Below are 20,405 nucleotides of genomic sequence, written 5' to 3'. Positions count from 1 at the left end.
TCTCCCAATTAGATTTGGGACGTTTTAAACATATATAATTGACATTATTTGAATTATAATAACATTATTATAAAATTGATACATAAAAAAACATCAAATTCTCCAGTGTTTTTATGTTGCCTGTAATGCTAGCAATGAATAAATGCATTAAAGTAAAGTATTTTCTCTTACTTCCATTAAAGTACAAGCATAAAGTAAAATACATGTTTACTTCACTCCACTGAGAAGAGTTTCACATTTCACATTTTTTATTTCCCCTTGTTTATACATTATCCCTTGAAAACAATTCCTAAACCAATACAGGTTTTAAAACAACATTTAAACAGACTAAACAAATGAACTATTTGGACCTTGACTGCATGATGAACTGTCATTAGTAGAAAATGGAATAAATTAACAGATACACAAACAAATGACGTTATTTACTGATGAGAGGCTTCAGTTTTTCATGCTAAGCTACATTAACTGTCATTAAACAATGTAAAAGAATGACAAGACAGCTAAATATTCATAGACATTGGAAAATAATGAAACATTACAGGACATCGTTCCATACAGATTGGCATATATTGACAAGTAAATTATACAAAATACATCTTCTTTTTTTTTTTTAGCAATTAAGACGTTTGGGAAAATATTTTGATTTATTTGTTATGAAGATCTTAGAGAAGATATAACCTAGAGGCATTCTGTCCCAAACAAATTATAGCTAATATTCTAAGTGCAACAAAGGAAATAAATAAATAAATAAATAATGAAATAATGAAATTAATAAATAATGCATGGAAACTTGCTTTACATAAATAAATAAAGAAATTATTATATATATATAAATTAAGAGGAATAAAGAAAGCTTTTCAAAACTAAAAATATAAAGAAACATTGCTTGTTTCGTTTTTCGTGCAGTCTAAGAATACATCTAAAAGTAAATGGCTCTAAAATGATATTGTATACACTTGTATTATGATATTTGTACAAATGTGAAAGAGCAGTCTCAAATACAGGAGTCAAGCCATTTCTGTTCCAAACTGCTGCCTACAAGAACAACTGACTGGCTGCAATGAAAAACCTGTAAATTGAGGGATGACTGGAGTCCAAGCGTTTACATAGACGGATGAATGACTAAAGAAAGTGCGTTCCCCGCACATCTGGGGAATAATACAACAGAACAAAGCAGAAAAAAAAGAGAAGGTAAGCTGGTACACAGCAAGACTCCCACTGCATAGCTGTCAAATCTGTTTCCGATTTTACAAAGCTCCAGGCTCCTCTTGTCCTAACATACGCTGCCTTTTTCCAAAGACGTCTGCAGCCAAAGACGTTTGAATAAACTCTGTAAACAGTGGCGGGCAGGAGCTAAACAAGCCCTGTCATACAAAATCCTGTCGCTGGTAAAACCTAGAACATGTCCAGCTTTTAGATCGGGAGTCTTATTCTTTCAGTTGCCTTTTCAATACAAAAATAGCCTCTGGGTGAATGGCTGGTTGTTGGGGTTAATTTGCTGGCCAGTCTCAGAGGGTTCAGCTCTAAAGGTGATGACATCGAGCATCATCACACCAAGTGGGGGTCGTTGGCAGGGCTGACGGTAAAGCGCGATGATGTCACTGGATTGGCCCCCACAGGCAATCTTGGTTTGATTGATGAGTCCTCTTTCCTTTTTGATTCTTTGCTTTTCGGACCTGATGGAGAAACCAAAAGAGTCAACAATGAAGGCATCAGCACCGGCAAACAGGTGGCTTAAAGACCCCTGACACAGACCAGGGGCTCTCAGTCTGGGGGTTGGGACCCCCCACAGGGGGTCATCCAAAGGTTGTGTGAAAAAAAATGAGGCAGAAAACTGTTTTTTACATTCTACCGCACTGATTGAAAAGGTTGCGAATCACTGACATAGACACTGAGATATTCAGACTCAATCTAATAATCTATATCTATTAATATAATGGAGCTGTAGAGACACATGATGATTTATAGCCCAAAATAACTGTCTTTCACGGCCTCTTCTTTCAGGGCTTTGAAGTTTCAGCTCTAAAGGCTATGAAAGATCGTGAAAGCATCTAATTTTGGTGTGCATGCACAAAGAAAACTTTTCATTATGCTGCAAGATGAGGTGATCATTGTGGGATGGAGAGAGGAAGTCAAAAAAAGAGGAAAGGAAAATGTGTTGGGAAGCACAGCTGAGGCTGTATTGTTGAGCACAGGATTGATGTCCTCACTAAAGTTCTACATCTGGGGAGGCCTGGGGCAGCCAAGGCTACTTTAAGAGAGTACTGAACTTGTCAGGTCTACCATCTTGGACTGATTTCCAGCCCTGGACTTAGAATGTTGCCAGAATATCAGTTAATAAACATAAGTCAATTACACAGATAATTCAATGTTTTTCTTTCCAGCCCAATGTGAGTGATTTTAGCCTAAATGGGTGAAAAACCACCCAATCTGGCAACACTGGGGGGGTGGATGCAAATGGATGAGACACTAATTCAAGAAAAAACCACAACAGTTATTATGAATTAAATTTGACAAATCAAATATAAGGGATAGCTACAATAATAATAGGGATATTTAATTTAATATGTTTAAGGACGTACCGTGCAAGTCCAGCTTGGTGCTCTTGACGGACACTGAGGCTGGACTAGTGGGCGTTGACGTGCTCAACTCGTTGGTTGGAGTTTCCTGTTGCAGTAAAGAAACAATCACCTTTCGTTATATTGAACAAGACCTTTCATAAAGCAAAGGAGTGTTTTAGAAAGTACCTGATCAAAAAGATAAATGGTGACATCATCAAAGAAAGACACATTTCTCCCTCTGTCCCTTTCTCTGTCCATTGGTTCCTTCGGGGACTTCAGTAGACTCCTCAGGCCGACACGCTTGTCCACGTCTGTTTCTGTGACGACGATCACCCTCCGTGAGCTCTCGTCTTCCTGCTCATCATCCTCCTCATCGTCAGGGTCACTTCCCGGGGACAGACCTCTCCGTCTTCCCAGACGACTTCCAATCACCCCGTCTCCAAAGCCTCCTTTGCCAGTAGGGGTCAGGGGGAGAGTCAGAGCCAGGGGAGGGAGGGCGAGAGAAAGGCGGGCCAGCTTTGCTGAAAGAATGAGGAAAAAGGGGGTAGGACATAAAGAAAGCCTGACCAAGTCTAATCAGAGCTGTGGTTCATGTTAGCTTTAGCTTTGAAAATTAACCAAACTAACATTTCTCAGGAGATTCATATCTCCGCAAAGGAGTTTATACTCTCACCCTCTTCTGTCCGGCTGTTTCAGGACTTTTTTTTATTATTGGAACATAAATGTTTTCAGTGGCATTTGTCTATCAGCAGGGTCATGCAAATCTACAGGGTCCATCTGGTCAGTTATGCATATTCATCTCTAAGACCTTAAGACTTTGGTCAATGTGGCGAGGCAGCCAGATTTAATATTGTGCCACAGAACAGGAAACTGTGAATTTATGTCATAGCCACTGTACCAACTTGTGGTTGATGTATCAAACATCATTCGATCTCTATAAAAATGACGTTTTCTTCACAATGTGCAACAATATTATGTATATTAAGAGAGTGTTCTCTAGTGCCATCTGGTGGACACAGGAAGTGATATTTACACACGATACAGACTCACCTTTCATGGCCTGGTTCGCAGTTGGCTGAGTTGTTGTGACCTCAGGCTGTTCAATCACAGTTAGCGGTTCAGTTTTTGTTTCATCAGACACCGTGTGAGCTTCACTGTCGGGGACATTTTCCTGCTCCGCTTGGCTACAACAGCAAAAAACAGAGAACTGATTCAAATTCAAGTGTACAAGCATCAGTTTGCCAAAATGACAACACAGCATTCTGTATCACTTTGGTGCTTTTGATTTTATTCTGAGATTTCAATACAACTGAGGTGAGCTTCTACCCATCTTTGTTTATGTTGTTCAAATAATAGAAAAATGACATCTGAACACATAATGGCTTCCAACGACTCCTAGCCTGAACCTCTCAATTCCTATTCCAGAAGAAACAGTCTCTATGAAAGCTGAATCTAGATTACAACCAAGGCCACTGTGTTCTATTCATGGTCTGCCTCTTTAGCCTCTTTAGGCCACAGATGATGATGATGATGATGATGATGATGACTAAAATGTCCTATTTTATTTGTTGAAGCACTGCAATCACAGAAATGTATTGCAGGAATCTCAGAGACAGATATCTCCCAGAAATGATCGCATTTCTTATATTTTTGAGTTATCAACTTGAGCTGGGGACTCCACCGCATTCTCCTAGAGGTACATTGGAAAATAAACACATGAGCTCTGATATGTTACGCATGTTCGGCTGTCCAAGGTCGACTCAGCGTTAATACCTTTCATCCTCGTTTTGTTCTTTCACGGTGACCAGCTCACTGCTGTTCTCTGTAAACTGTTCTCCCCAGGGACGAAGCATAACCGTGTCCTTAACAGTCGCTCCCCAAAGAACATTTGTTTTCACGTCTTCACTGAGCGAGAACTGCAGTCTTTCCTCACACACCTGAAGCAACAAAACAGGAGCGTACACAGAGATGAAATAACACGCAGAGAGGAAACAGCAGCAGCAGCAGCACTCTTTCCTCTATTAACGACCTTTAGACCTATCACCTGCATCATGAGGCCGTTCTTAGTTGTCATCTTGGAGAGAGACCCCTGGTCCTTGACCTCTGATGTTTGGACTGGTGATCTTATGTCATTCCTCTCCTCCTGAGGTGAGAGTTTGTCTTGAGAACTCAGGATCACTTGTGATGTTTGCACCACCAATTTATCAGAGACCCCATCCTCCTCTTCCTCCTCTCCTCCATCACTGACACCACCACTGTTCACTTTTTGATCAGGAGTTTTCTTCAAAGACTCCAAAAGCTCGAGATTCCCCAGGAATAGTTCTCCCAAAGTGTCTTCCTCATCCCCAGATATGCAACACAGCTGTTCCAGTTTTTCAAAGTCCTCCAAGGGCTCTTCATCCAGATCTTTCCATTCTGAGATTAATAGTTCTGGGAGAGTGTTGAGAGGATCTTGAGGTGGAGTGGAAGGCTGGAGCAAGTTATTTTCTTCATCCTGACCCCCTGAGTGGCATGTAAGGTGGTTTTCATCATCTAATGTTATATGCACACATGAGAGATTCAGATTGGCAGAGATTCCTTTACTCTTGGTTGTGGCAGGTGCCAACTCTGGCAGAGATGTTTCTGAGACATCTGTGTTGTGATTTGGGGAAATATCAGGCTCTCCCTCAGCGCTATCGATAAAGTCTTCCAGATTAATGTGACTAATAAACTCATCTGCCCCGGTAACAGATGGCGGTGGACTCGGGAAAGAGTCGTCTAAACTCTCCAGTTTATCATCTTGCACATCGAGGTCGATGCTGGGTGGAGGACTAGGGAAGTCTACAGAGCTGAAATTATCCACCTGCGGGTATGACTTGTCAATCTCCTCCTGCAGGTCAACGGAACAAGAGACGGGATTAGATGGAAGGGACACGTCTCTGTAATCCTCCTCGATCATGCTCGTTCTTTCACCGATGTATTGTCTTGGATTCCATGGGATCACATCCACCTCTGGTTCATTTTCCAGGTGTGAGAAGTTCTCATGAGGAGCTTCGGTGATACAAATGGATATATTTGCACTTTTACTCTCAAACGTGTGACTGATGCAGTTCTCTAATCTATCAGCACGTTCAGCTGGTGAGTTTTGGATCTCACAGAGGTGATTCTGAGGCCATCTGTTAAAATTGTGATTCTCCTCCGTCTCTTTAGACTTTTGCTGACCTTCCCTGTCTCTACTTGTCTCTGAGCATGACGAAATCTGCTTCTCTCCTTGCTCCAGGGTCTCTTGATCTGGAATTTCTATGTTCTCTACTTCATTATCAGAGATTTCTCTTCTGAGGTCTCTGTTGAAACTTTCTCCAAGGTTCTCAATATTTTCCTCCTGTTGTATATGTAACACTTCGGGGTCTTTAGAGACCCACTTTTCCTTCACAGCAAGATTTCCCCTTGTTCCCTGGGTTTCATCATTCCATGTTTCCTCACAACCCTCCAAGACTGCAGGGTGGGGCTCGCTTCCTGCCAGTTCATCATTTTCCTCCGTCTCCCAAAACTCCTGTCCCACAACAAGCCTTTCAGCCACCTCCCATGCCTGGTTACTGTACCCGGAGAAAAATTCAGACCTCAGTTCAATATCCTGGCACCTCTTTTCAGGAGAGGCCCACTGGTCATTTTCATCAGGCCACAAGTGCAAATCTCTTGACTGTGAATAACGATGGCAGTCAAACTCCCCCCTCACAACACCTCGTCCAGTTTTTTCGTCATCTTCTCCCAGCGTGCTCCATAACTCCTTCAAATCCAGCCTCCCACAGGAGTCCTTATCCACATTCTGAGCAGACTCCACCTTACTCACTGCTCCTCTCAGAGGTGACTTCTCCTTCATGGCATTACTCAACTCTGCAGCAGCCAGCTGTTTTTCTGTCTCCGTTTTGACCTCGACCGTCTTTTCCTCACTGTTGTCGGAGCAGTGTAGGTTTCTGAGACCCAGCTCGTTGTGGTCTGTGCGGTGCAGCTCCAGGCCAGGAATCTCTGCACATCGCTCAGGCTCCTCAGCCCAGGAGGGATGTGTCTCTTTATCACCCACTTCGCTTGTCTCGACTACTGATGTTGTTTCCTCACTCTGTCTGGCATCAGCGGTTTGAATGTTGTACAGTTTAGATAATCTGCTGTCAATGTGGGATGAGACCATAGATTCCACAATGTCATTCCCACAGTGCTGGGCGTTCAGAGCAGAGAGATTCTTATCCATCTTTACAACGCTTGTGTACTCATTATTGCTGGGTCTTAATATACAATCCTTTTCCTGGTTATAAGTTACAGACTCAATCAAAATATTTGTCCCAGCAAGGCTTTTGGAATGTAGATTTAATTCTGAAGGGTCCGTTATCTGTGAGATGATGCCATCTGTGTAGTGGTTCTCTTTTGTATACCCACCACTGTGTGGCAGCCCTTTCAGCGGCTCGTCATCTAAATTTGAGAACAATTTATCAATAAAGTCGACACAGTCCCTGGCTTGGGAACTATCAAATAGTAATGTTGATTTTTTACTGTCGTTGTAGAAAATGCCAGAATCGTCCCTCTGGTCAGACTGAAAGCCTTTGCCTACATTATCTGTGTCGTCACCAAAATGAGAGATGTCATTTTCAGGAGCATTTTCATACGGAATAGGAATAATCATTTCCTCAGGTGGTTCAGTAGTAATTTCTGCAGTTTCAGCTTTACTATCTGATATATTGTTTCTTAGAGGGCTCTTGTCTTCTGTCTCTCCCTCCTCCTCAGTTTCAGTTTTCTCCTCAATCCCTGTCAGTGTTCCCCGGTCGCCCCCTCGGCCGCTGCTTGGCCTGGAGGCGATAAGTCCGTCGCTGCTCCTCCTGTTCATCCCATCCCCACCTTCCCACTCACTGTCTGAGAAATAGGCAGAGTCTCGATGTGGCGTTTCATTTCCCAGAGCCCGCCAGCCACTGCTTCCTCCTCCCATCCATGAGTCACTAGGTGTGAGGCAGTCAGCTGAGCTGGACGTCATAGGTGACAGGACTGAGTCAGTGGGGGTGACGAGAGAGACATCAGAGGATGGATCCCAGTCTGGAGTGGTTGGTGTGGCTGCCTTTTCAGCTACATTACTATTGTGTGAATTTTCTGGTATCACCAAGTTTCCGTTATCATTCCGAGAATTAAAACTTTTCAAATGATCTGAATCAGCAGTTGTGATGCTTTCTGAGTCCACTTCTTTATTAGCAGGGTGCTTTTCTTTCTCCAGATCACCTGAAGTGATATCTGTCTTTCCCCATTGTTGATCTCCTCTCTCAGGGCTGCTGGCCTTTAGATCATCTCTCACTATCTCCCCATTTCCAACAAAATCAATTGTTTGACTGCTGTTCGTAATGAGGGATTTGTTCTCACGCAGTGTCACAGTATTGTACTCCTCAGCATCCTTAGTGCACTCGATAGGCGAGTGCTCTGAGAGATCTCTTTGCTCTCCTCTAGCAGGTAAAGCGGGGCCGTCTGAGCTCTCCTCCTCTTCGTTCTGACATGAAAGTGTTTGATTGTGCAGAAGGCCATTCTTGGGCATGATTTCTGAAAACACAAACTCACCAGATTGGCAGTGGGTTGCTGAGGGGTCAGCGCTACTTCCTTGGCTGTCCAGTTTCACAGGCTGTTTACTTGATCCTATGTGAAGGATTGGAATCTCGGGTCTTGTGGAAACTTTGATCTCACTCTTTTTAGCTCGCTTGGTCACTTGGGCATAGATGGCCTCAGTTTGTGTTTCATCCTTTCCCTTGTTGGACGCTCGTACAGAACTCTCTGACTGAAATCTGATGGTCTGAGTTGAGTTTGGGTCAATGCATATGGACTCATATTCAGGGGACAGTGGAGTAGGTGAGGAGGAGGATTCAGCTTCCTTCTTGTTTGCTGCAGCGTTTTGTCTGGATATGATTTCCGTCAGAAAGGTCTCGGCAGATTGGATCTCCTTTAGGAATTCCTCCCGGGTCATTTCTTTTCTCCGCAGCTCCTTCTCAGTCTGCTGTGCTTCAGACTCCTGCTTCCCGATGGTGATCTCAGACAGCAGCGAGCGGGACCTCCTGATACCTTTTGAATAGGCTTCCTCTGCTTCGGTGTATGAGGGAAGCCGTGGAGCGCAGACGTATGGCTGTAACCTGGATCCTGCAGGATAAAGATATTTTACAGGGTCATTTTCTGACACGCCCTCCAGATCTGTGTCCATCTTCCCTGTGTTGATCTCTGTGAGAAAAAGATCCCCCTGGAATGAATCTTTTGTGATTTCATTGTCCTCCTCAGGTCCTGACCTCTTGCTGACTTTCTCCGGCCCCCATGAATGTCCTGCTGAACCCAGTTCGGTGATCAGTGACTGAGAGCGCCGCATCCCTCTGTTGGAGGGCACAAAGTTCCCCCATCTCTCTCCATCTCTTTTCTCCTCCTTCTCTCCGCCCCATGAGAGATCTGACTTAGACTCACCAGACTCTGTCACAGATGATACCTCCGTCAGGAAAAGGTGCATGGGGGATTTCTTGGCAGCTGCCACACGTTCTGCCTGAAGTTCAGCATCTTCCTTCCAAATGGCAGGCAGGATGGTGTCGAGACGTGACTGGGTCCTCTTCATTCCCCTGGAAAAGAGCTCTGAGGCACATGGATCTGCGTCCTCAGACAGGCTGGAGTGAGTGACAGTTGTCCCACCACCGGGTTTCTCAGGGGACATAAAGGGAGAGTCGTCCTCATCTGAGTAGGTGGGACTGGATGATGACTGCCTGTCCATCTGGGGTTGCGGGCGAGGTAAATTGCGATAAATAGGGCGCAACGGGTTTTCCCGACGAACAGGAGAGTCAAAGTCTTTTGCACGCGAATGAGAGGTGTCCTTGGAGTTGTGCAATGATGCCTGGTGTCTGGTAGCAGCTTCTCTATCAGACAAGTCACAGGTTAGTGGGTCTCTACTGGATCTCTGCATCTGCGGCTTATTGTATCTTGAATATGAGTCAGTCGTGCCGTAGCTGGGGCAACTTCTTTGCGGTTTGGAGTGTGGGGGGAGAGGAGGGGGACACATTTGAGGTGCGGGGTAAATGGGATGGCTTGATGGAGGCAAAGAGGGTGAGAGGGATGGGGATGGGGGTAAAGTCTGTCGGGAGCGATGGAGCCCCAGGTGATCAAAGGTAGAAGGTGGGCAGCTGCTCATATGATGGGGGTCTGTCTCAATTTTCCCGCTGATGGTGTAGTGAGGAAGTCCCCTATATCCAAGCGGCGGGGCAGGAAGGGGGCGTGAGTGAAGGTGGTTGGCTGATGACAAGGACATAGAGCGAGGTTTAGGAGGAAGGACCGGGGCTTGAGAAACAGTGGATTTTTTATCAGCATTATTGGTCCTTTTCTTCTCCTCTTCATCATCATCCCCTAAATTGATGACTGAAAAGTCAGTCACTCTGCTCGAAGTGTCTCTGAACTCTGCCACACCTGTGTTGGGTACCTGGAGTTTAACCTCGCTTGATCGAACAGTCTGAATGCCTTTTCCAACTGCACACTTGTCAGAAGAACAATAAGGGACTCGCTCTTTTCCCAGCATGCCACTGCGAATCTCAACCAGCTCCATGTCTCCAGGGCAAATGGAGTCAGTCCGAAAAGACGACTGTGTCTTCCCTTTAAGAGTTGGCGACTTGTCCTGGGGAGTGTGTTCCTCTAATCTGATGTAGTACTCGCTGGCAAGGGAGGGGCTGCGTGCACTGATCACTGGAACCACAGTGGGCGTGTCCAAGGACTGTCTGTGGTTATTATTCACAGTTGGGATTGGCTGAGGAGGGGGAAGGGGTTTGTATCCTCGTCTTGCATGGGCCTTCTCCCAAAAATACTCAAAGTTCAAACCTTTGCTGGTTTCAGTGACAGTCAGGATGTCGTCCAGTTCAGATGAGGATGGGGTGATACGGTGCCCCACAGGGTCCAGCAAGGGGTAGGAGTTATCTCTGTCTTCCCTACTGTACTCTCTGTCTCTTTGTCGCTCATTTGCTGAAGTCTGGAAGGCAGGTGGACGGAGTAAGTCCCAGCGTCTTTCAAACGACTCCTCACTCTCCCCACGTCTTCCCCGGCCCTCCTCATACTCCTCATCCTCTTCATCCTCCTCCCCAACACTCCCTCTTGCCATTCCTCGCTCGGCGGCCAAGAGGGAGGAGAGGAGGAGGAATATCTCAGCTACAGAGGGGCGTTGAGATGGAGGTAGCCAGCAAGACTGCATGATCTCATACCTGAGGAGCCAAGGAGAGAAAAGCATAAGCTAGAACACAGTTAGGACATAATAACTGTCTATTACTGTAAATACTGACCAGTAATCTGAATGGGAGAGTTTGAGTCTGGGCTGGGCCAGTGTGATCTGTCTCTCTCTGATGACGAAGGTCAACACCTCTTCATCGCTCAGGTGTCTGTGGGGCTGAGAGCCAAATTCAAATAGCTCCCATATGACCACGCCTAAGGACCTGGAGGAAGGAGAGATGTAGAGATGGCGAGATGCGACTGATTACAGTTTATTTCCATACTCATGTATGAAGAGCTCCTCTCAATATACAAGACCAAGAGAAAATTTTGTGTTGGATATATCATCACAGCAATTATACCTTCAAATTTCCCCTTGTTTCATTCAACAAAACACTGAATTCGTTCTGTTGGAGCTTGAGCCTTCAGTTCATTTTTGGCTCAAACTCTGCTTCAGTGATTCTGATGTCATACCGATCATGGAGAGGCTGACATCTTTGAAAAAAATGTGTTTCCATCCCAAAAACAGCCTCTAGTGCCTCTACAGCTTCACACAAATTTAATTCGATTTTTTTTCATAATTTGTTATCCGTTAATTGTTTTAAAATGATCAAAATGATTTCAGTTGCAGAGACATTAAGGGACAACAAGCAGGATTTGCTGGCACAGTTTGAAGCTGGAGGCCTTCATCATCAGTTGGGCTTGTCTGATTTTTTTTAGGATTTTTGATACAAACTCTCCAACTTACCACACGTTGCTGGTCTTGGTCTGGTCAGTAACAATGAGAGATCCTCTGTACTCCTCCAGCAGCTCTGGAGCGATCCAACGAAGCGGGATCCATAGCTTGTCTGGAGTCAGGTAATAGTCCTCCTTCACACAAACACAACAAGAATACAGAACATGATTCAATCCAAGAAGATAATGACAAAAACTGCTCAGTGGCATTGGCGGAACTAGAGTTTTATGTAATATATAAAAATTAATCTTGGGCTGATCACAGTTGCCCAACCATGAAAAACAGTTATATCGCCATAAAAACAAATAAGTAAACAGTAAAGCCAAAAATTTAATTTGGGATCAAAAGTAGCTCCATGCTCTGGCTCGTGGATTAGAAAAGGGTGCCATCAATTAAATGCTCATTTAAAAAAAAATTAAAATCCAGCACCTCAACAATAGCAAATAATTGAATAAAGTTTCTGCACTGCTCTGTTGATGCCCCAGCTCGGGATCCCTCCTACCTTATAGTGGTTGTGAGAAAGGCCATAGTCGCCTATCCTGACAGTGAGGTCCGAGGTCAGCAGGCAGTTTCTTAAAGCCAGATCACTGCAGAAAACACAAAAAAACCTCCTTCAGATACTGGTCAAGAAGACCAGCAGATATACTATGTGAGGCTTGGTTGAAATAGAACAGCTTTGTCTCAGCATGCTCAGTCAAGGCAGACCTGTGGATGTAGTTGTTCTCATGAAGATGCAGCAGGCCTGAGGTGATCTCAAAAGCCATTCGTTGAAGAGTCAGTAGGTCCCGGGTCGGCAGGTCCGGGGTCATCCCATCTGACTTGCGCTGGGCTCGGAGATACCGCTTCAAGTCACCCTTGTTGAACATCATCACAACAAGGAGTCAGTAAGTGAAGGTCTTGTGTACAGAAAGAATCAATACCAGTCCAGCAATTAGTGTATGTGCCAACTGTTTGTGTTTTCTCCTAAAACACAGATAAAACTTGCAGCCAGCACTGGCTAGACACATAAGATATTTGTGACTTCTGCAGTAAATATGTCCCTTTTTAGGTGTTTTTCATCCCAGAACCTCAAAGACACCGCAGGAATTGGCAGTGAGCTCGCAGGCTCGCAGTCATTTGTGTTCGAGCAAGGGCAAGAAAATAAAATGAGTACTGTCTAAGAAGATGAAATCCACTAGGAAGGCACAATAGGGGACTTTGTGAAGCAGCGTCTATTAATGTTTGTTTTCTCTTGCTGTAATTGATCGATTTGTGTCTTTGCCTGCCTTGAGAGTCCACTCATATGGTTTTCTTAATTAGTCAGAGATTAACTCGGCTGAGAGGGGAGGAAACTGATTCGAGAGATACAAAGCAGAGAGCGGTGACATTGGAAAGCCTCATAATTCTACATCCCTGCAGCACATAATGTGCAGATCTACTCAGGCAGCATTACAAGAAGGAGCAAGTGCAGTGGGGGTTATGAAATATCAAAGTATTATGACACAAATATCCCACATATTTCCCTTTGCTTATATACATTTCTCATTTACCGAGGAGGATATCGCACATACCTGACAGCCTGCTATTCCTTTTATTGTATTTCTTGTAAGACTCAAGCTGTCATTGAACATATTTATTCTACTCTAAATGCCATATATTTCTTGCCTTGATGTTTCTCTACTTGAGTGTGAGCGACTGCAGCAGTACACAATTTACCCTCAGGGATCAATAATGTATTTCTGATTCATGCAACAGAGCTTTCACAGAAAAGTGAGCCAACAATCAGAGCACCCAAGAGGTCAAATCATTTCTGTCTCAAGTTTAAATGCAACATTATGTGCTATATATTATCAGTGTAAACCTTAATATGTACTGTACTTTATATCCACTTACCAGCTGACAGAACTCCATAACCAGGAGGAAAGGGATGCTTTCACTGCACTGGCCCAGACACTGAAGAATGTTGGGATGTTTCAGGCTCCTGATGGTGGGGAGAGAGAAATGACGCTGGTGAGAAGGTAGTTGTAACAATCTGGATGTCACATTGACAGCAGATAGAAGTTGGTCATAAAAACAAAAACAAAACAGTGCTGGTCCTCAACTAAAACTGCAATCATTAACTTTGCCAGATGTTTGAATTGGCTCAGTGAAAAACACAATTAAAAAAAAACAAAAAACAATGACAGCGGTCCTTAATATTCTGTGTAACAAAAATCAGCTTTTTAATTGAAATTTGAAATATAATTAAATTACTATGAAAAGTTCTAATTTTGGTCACCTGATGCCCTAACCTACACTCAACCAAATATCTAACTGGTGACCAGTTGAGTGCCTGCTGGGAAATGTAGACAAAGGTAGATGGAAGGATAAATGAAGAAAAAGAAGACTCGCAATGCAGCAAAGTCAAATCAATTGGGAAAAAAAGCCTGTTGGTGTATAGCGTATTGAGTAGGTTTGCATTAGACACAAGTTAGTGCAGCTAGCTGGAGAGGGGGAAGATTTGTGCCTCAGCAAGAGCAGAGAGCAGAGATGTAAACAGCATATAAATATGAATGTTAAAACGTCTCCAGGTCGGTGTGTTGGAGTGCAGTGTTGGCTATTGTCGGTTTTTTTTTGCCCAGAGATAGGAATAGAGGAAAAGAACAGACAGCTCCGTCCTTGAATACTTCCTCTGTGTGTTTGAGTATGTATGTGCACGTGTGTTTGTGTGTGTGTGTGTGTGTGTGTGTGTGTGTGTGTGTTAGAGAGCGAATACAGCCTAAATGCTATTCAGATTGTGAGTCAAACATACTAAGCAGGTTGGTTTGGTACACAGACATTATTGCAATTTAACTACAGAATTAATAAGGAAGGAAGGAACAGGAATATGCTAAACAAAACAAAACAAAAAAGACGTTTTAGCCCGTGTGGTTAGTTGACGAGTCTTGAATGCGAGCTGGTGCTTTGATTGTAAATGATTTAAGTGAGGCTATCTGTTGTTGGCTAGACTGATAAGTTCTGGAGAGCTGCTATTCTTTTAAAAAGTAACAAAAAAATAAAGTCTGCATGAAGCAACATAGAGAAAGAACCAGTATTTTGTCGGTACGTAGCCGTTCACCACAGTTACAGGTTTGGAAGTTGCCATGTAATCAAGTGAATTATGAATTGCAGGTATGTATCAAGTATGTGTCTTGCATTGTTTCCATTAATAACAGTACACTTTAATAACAAATACAAGAAAATTAAGCATTTAATGTCCCTGATTTCATATTGATGTATCACACTGACCACTGCTGCCACGGATGAACTACATTTCAGGATACTGACCACACCCAGTTCAGCCATAGTCTAGTTGGGGATCTATTTTGCCAACTCCCCTCTACCATGGCGATTACAGTTGTATTAATATTTCAGGGAACATTACATTGATTTGAACTCTTCAAATGCACCTCTAATCATATTCCAGGTCACAAATAGAGCACCTTTGTTACGCTCAGAGTTTAAAAACATTCCTACACATCTAATGTGGGCCTTTGTGCCCCTCATTTTTAACTCATGTCTCTTTAATGCCCCCTCCCTCACTACAAGCCCACATCCTGTGATTGGCCAATTTCCAGAAGCCTGGAAGGAGGCAGCGTCCTTGTACTTTATAGCATGATGTTCCTGGGGCAACTGAGCACGAAAAACATCCCAAAAACATTGGAAACAGAGTCTTCTGTGCATTCTGAAGCCAGCGCTTGCAGGGTTTTACATACCATTACCTCATTATTTGAAACTTTGATCACATGTCATCTAAGAATCTGAAAATGTCAGATTATATTTATGCCAAAAAATAATGAAAACCATACCAAGTCCCCTCTATGTAATGTTTTAACTTTAAATTAGCATTCCTGTAGAAGGACGTTGCTTAGTCATCTCTCCTCTTGTGCTGTGGTTACGCTCAGTTTACCAATGCATAATCTCACTTTCAGGCCTCAGCTTGGCAACGTGAACTCAACAGTTTCTCCCACCTGTACGGCTCTGACTCAGCCAAGAACTTCCTCTGCTCCAGAGGGCTGGCGCTGACACGCAGCTCCTTCACCACGACCTGAGAGGAGCTGCAGTCACACAGCACTTCAGCCAGGATCACCTAGAAGAGGTGGAAGAGGAGAAGAGTACGACCAGTGGTACGAGAAGTATTTTGAGTTAGAAGCCAATAACAAATACTACATAGCAGAGAATGTCGGACTGAAGATTTCTTATTTCATGTAGTAATACACAGACCGTGATCTGAATATCAGATGCTATCAACTTACTTTTCCGAACCAGCCATTCCCGATCTCTTGAAGATAGTTTAAAGTGTGTCTTTTGAAGCATTGAGGCTTGGAGTCTAACCAAAACAAAAAGATGACAAACAAAAGAAGGTCCAGTAATTTATGACATGATGTCCCACAATATAAAAAAATCCATTTAGAATATTATGATCTCTAAATACACATCATTCACAGTGCTGTTTATAAGTATAGACAGTAATGAATGACAAAGTTAGGGACAAATGCTAAAGCTGAGCAAGAGAGGTGTTACCTGCTCCGTCCTGCAGGGCGGGGCAGTTGGGCCGGTCTCTGACCGGCAGGGTGTAGACCTCCGGGAGGGAAGGACATGATGAGAGGCTGTCCTCCTGGATGGGGCTTGATCCTCCAGAACACTCCTCACCATCCGCATTGTCAAATTCCTGGTTGCACCACACATGCCCAGAACAATGCCATAAAATTGAAAACACACAACAATACTCTTTCACTTAAAGGGACCCTTCACTCAAAATGTTATTTTGCTTATCAAACACTTATAAATAGGTGTCTTAAGCTTAGAATGATGCTATTTTTCCGAGTCCAACTGCCTGTTGTCAAACTCTCAGTTACATCATTCAGTAAAATTCATGGCTAGACGACACAGGAGTTATACGCTTACATCTGATAAAAAAACCCAAAACAACCTAACTATAAAGCTTCTGGTTTGATGCTAGCATGAGCTAATACGCAGGTGTGCAAGCAAGTCAATTCAACTGGATGCCCCAGCTGCCATGCTCCACCCTTGCTAATGTAGCGCCACACCAGGAGGGTATTTTGTTTTTAGCTCAAATCAAAGTCTTTATGCATTATTGAGCACTCGGGTGGGTAAAGAAGATGATATGGAATGATGCGCTTGAGAGTTTGTCAAATGACATTTTGGAAAGTTTCGCTGTTATTAGCCATCAGTCACCATTAGCTTGAAGCTTAATATACATGGCTGGTTCTTTCTGCATTCTGGAGTCACTCAAGAAGTGATCCAGGAGGGGAAAAACATGAATGCACATTCAAGGCACCTATTTGGGAGACCTTAAGAGGCAAAATACAGCTTTTGAATGAAATATCATTATTGATAGAGTGGAATTTAGGGATAAGGCTCAATAACAGATAAAACAACACAGTGAGGCTAAAAGATTGACAGAGCCTGAGGGATGATTATTAAACATTTCTAACTCATTAAGTTGGAATTATTGACTCGTGTTCCATTCCCACAGCAAATCCTCACAAACAACTGCACTTCATCAAGACAAGCTTATATTAAAAAAAAACTACAGGCATGCAAACAGAGTGATAAAACAAAGAAAAGGCGAGAGAGGTGAATAATTCTCTTACATGTTGAAGACTTACATTGAATCCCACTCCTCCTCTCTTGCAGCACAGGCAGGTGAGGAGCAGCAGAACAAAAGAGACAAGCCCCGAGCAAGAGATGAGGATGACGACGTAGGGTGGAGGAGACAGGGAGGCAGCCCTGGTCTGAGAAACTGAGAGGGAGACAGAGGGGGGGCAAGAGGATTTAGTTCTGCGACTCGGGTTATTTGTGTTTCTATTAGGGGAAGGCACACTGTTACTGCAGGTTTGAGTCAGAGAGGAGAAAAAAAGACTTCACTGACTCAGAAAGGTGTAAAATCTGGTTAAATGGGTGTTTTGTCTAAGGGGGAAACCATTGGAGCGTTTTCTTAGCGGCAGGTTTGGGACACATTGGTGAAGCCCAATGGACAGCTTGCATCAGGGATTAAAGGGAGAAAAGCAGGGAAATCCAAGATAGAGAACATTGTCTGGATCAAGTTAAAGAAAACAGAGACTGGAATCAAAGAATTTTGAAGTGGGAGAGTGTACCATTCCAGTAAGGAGAAAAGCATGGGGAGGGGGAGATATCAGAAATGGCATTCCACTCAGGAAACACAGTTAAGAAGCAGGGAAGGGTGGCTGGAGTTGTCATTTAGGTAAAAATAAGGAGCGCTAACTGGGAAGGGTTGTACTCAAATCAGGAAGGTTTACTACTCAGGTGAGAGAGGGAAGGATCGGGACATTTGATATTTGTACCTCAAAGTGGTCGATTGTGGGAAGTGAACCATCTGTAGAAAAGAAAAGGGGCAGGGCAGGGTGGTTAAATACCCTTCAGGTGTTTTCTATAGGTATCATTTAAATAAAGTAGCCAAAATACATTTAATCATTACTCATGACATGAGAGAGACAGATGATGTCCAACACAGGCTGACTACAATGAACAATCTATGAGAGGTACCTTTTCAACAAAACTGCTGCAGGAAAACATTTAGTTTGTAAACAAACCTCGAAAGGCTGCATTTCCTGATATTTTGCATATTGCATTACATATATTTGAAAAAGCTCTCACTGCTTTTCGACCTAAGAACATGAGAAGAAATGGCAATAACTCGTGAGGTCAAAGATAGACTAAAAGATTAAAAAAACATGACTTGTTCGCTGAATGCTAGAATGTCACCACCTTTGGCTGTCTTATAAAAATACATTCACTCACAAGGGTGAGATTCTGTAAACACTGCGTACATACAGTCTAATGTAAATTCAATAACACTTGAACTTAGAAAAAATAATGTTTCTCTAAAAAAAAAACAACAACCACAGGACAAAAATAGGAGTGTGCGGTTCGAATCAATATTGAAGGATTCAGCAATTCGAGCACTTGTTTTTGTTCCTTTTTCTAAAAAAAAAAGAGCAAAGTTGCAGCTCAGACTAAAAAAACAGTCACTTGTTTCACACAGGCGGCCTAAGGAAAGGTAATGAGGATGTGTCCAGCATTTAAAACCACCTTTGTATCAGGCTGAATGGCCTGTTATGCTGCTATAAAAGAAGATTGGACACTGGATGCCGATAAATTATAAATAATCCTGCATGAGTTTTGAAACACGCACACACACGCACGTACAAACACACTGAGTTTAAATACTGGGCTCATATTTAGATATCTCAGTGACCCTTGTGGCGGTGCAGTCCCCTAAATATGCACCATTAAAATAACTCCAATCCTGACGCACAATTCTTGTGCAGTGCTATTCTTTCATCTTTCCCCAGACAGATGCCCAGACAGACACTGCATATAAATAGGAACCTAACACAGGGCCTTCACCAGCAACCCCAATGCCAGCAGCTCTCATCAAAACAATACAACACAATACCATGACTGCACACATCACACAAACACAACTCTTTGCCAGATCTTGAGGGAGGAAGGCATATTGAGAGTCAGACCAATAAAAGATGCCAGCAGTGGTTAAAAGGCTGGATGATCTGCTGTGCCAAGCGCAGGCTATTTAGGGACTGACCGACGATTTTAGCCTGCCATCCATACAGTATCTGCTGTTTTTAAATGCCATCGATGTGAGGCCCAAGATCGACCCCCCTCCCCAATATTTTCATCACTGCATGCAAATGGTACCCTACCCATCACCCAATCAGCCTTGCTTCTGTCTGAGGAAGACACCGCAATAATAATAATAATAATTCGCATTAATACAGTATTCCCCCAGTGAAGAGAGGCCTTTTCATAACTGACTACATCCCCCCCCCCCCCCGCTCTCTTCCTTTCTCCAGCATCACTGACAGGTTTTCACCCCCCCCCCCCCCCCTTCGTCTTCTTCCTCCTCCTCTCCTCCGCTCACCTTCCCTCTGCGGGGCTCCGAGCGCTCTCTCCGGGTTGAAGTACGACATGATCCCCGCCAGCGCTACCACCACCCAGCAGTGTGGCCGCATCGTCGCCGCGTCCGGAGCAACAACAACAACAGCATCCGAGCGACGCTGCCGACTGTCGGTGTCCTCCTCTCTCCCGTCCCCCCCGCCACGGTCTGTGCCGTCTCCGGGCTCACACCGTCTCCCCCTCCGCTTTTCTCCTTGTAATAAAGAGCGTCCCCTTCCCCTCCTTGTTGTGCTCCCCCCCTCTTCCTCCTCCTCCTCTAATCCGCAATTAAACACGGTGTGCGAGATGTTCTATTGTGCATCCCCGGGCCGCCGCACGCTGCACATACATGACCGCTGCTGAAAACATCCTCCTCCTCCTCCTCCTCACCGCCGCTTTCTCTCCCGTTAGATATTGTTCCTTCTCCCCCCGTGTGACAGGGTCGGAGGGCTGTCTGTGTTTTCTCCTCCGCCAGCCTACGTCAGACACACACGGCGCGCATTGTCATGGTCCAGCTTCATCATCATAATGCTTAAAAAAAAAAGAAAAAAAAGAAGCTGTGATAATATTCCCACAGGGAGCTAATGGCGCTCACAAGTAGGTTTATATTGATCCCACATTGGATTTTTAATCTGCGATTGTATCACTTCAGCATCAACATGAGGTGGAATGTGGTTCGACTGTTAAATAGCTAGAAAATGACAAGAAAAACTATGAGGTGTTAATTGACCACGCCTACCAGACGCTCAAGCGCTTAATGGCCCTTTTCTTTTCTTCTTTTTTTAAACGTGTTATTTTGCAAGTGTGCGCACTGTTAAGGACAAAGACTGCGATCTTTAGCACATTTTTAGATATCAAATATAAAATCAACAAGTGATGGGTACTTCAAACAGTTTTAGCAGTTTATATTTAATTCAAACTAAAAGAATAACGTCTTAAAAAAAAAACCT

The 20,405-nt window shown here is 43.7% G+C and overlaps 1 protein-coding gene across 2 annotated transcripts; it reads right to left on the bottom strand.

Moving 5' to 3' along the window:
* Positions 1–223: 223 nt before the first annotated feature.
* lmtk3 (lemur tyrosine kinase 3) lies at positions 224–19,651 on the bottom strand. Of its 2 annotated transcripts, none has more exons than XM_086218318.1 (16): positions 19,442–19,651; positions 17,133–17,281; positions 16,039–16,186; positions 15,771–15,844; positions 15,486–15,604; positions 13,390–13,477; positions 12,223–12,371; positions 12,020–12,104; positions 11,530–11,651; positions 10,856–11,005; positions 4,606–10,777; positions 4,335–4,498; positions 3,612–3,745; positions 2,748–3,082; positions 2,583–2,667; positions 224–1,676 (listed from the first exon to the last, which is right to left on the bottom strand). In XM_086218318.1, the coding sequence occupies exons 1-16, from the start codon at positions 19,530–19,532 to the stop codon at positions 1,549–1,551; spliced, it is 8,193 nt and encodes a 2,730-aa protein (XP_086074444.1). In that variant the 5' UTR covers positions 19,533–19,651; the 3' UTR covers positions 224–1,548. The 2 variants fall into 2 exon arrangements, with proteins under 2 accessions (XP_086074444.1, XP_086074445.1); XM_086218319.1 differs by having other exon boundaries at positions 17,148–17,281.
* Between the last annotated feature and the right edge of the window lie 754 nt (positions 19,652–20,405).

This window comes from Aulostomus chinensis, chromosome 11, assembly GCF_037954235.1.
Source record: "Aulostomus chinensis isolate RoL2024-O1b breed Wild chromosome 11, RoL_Achi_v1.0, whole genome shotgun sequence".
NCBI lineage: Eukaryota > Metazoa > Chordata > Actinopteri > Syngnathiformes > Aulostomidae > Aulostomus > Aulostomus chinensis.
This window is presented reverse-complemented; position numbering and strand designations above follow the sequence as displayed.

Excerpts from the sequence above, each read along its gene's own strand:
- lmtk3 (XM_086218318.1), bottom strand. The coding sequence starts at position 19,532 with ATGCGGCCACACTGCTGGGTGGTGGTAGCGCTGGCGGGGATCATGTCG. Across the intron at positions 15,845-16,038 it reads CGCCCTGCAGGACGGAGCAG|ACTCCAAGCCTCAATGCTTC; the intron begins GTAACACCTCTC and ends TGTTTTGGTTAG. Across the intron at positions 13,478-15,485 it reads GCTGAGTCAGAGCCGTACAG|GAGCCTGAAACATCCCAACA; the intron begins GTGGGAGAAACT and ends CCCCACCATCAG.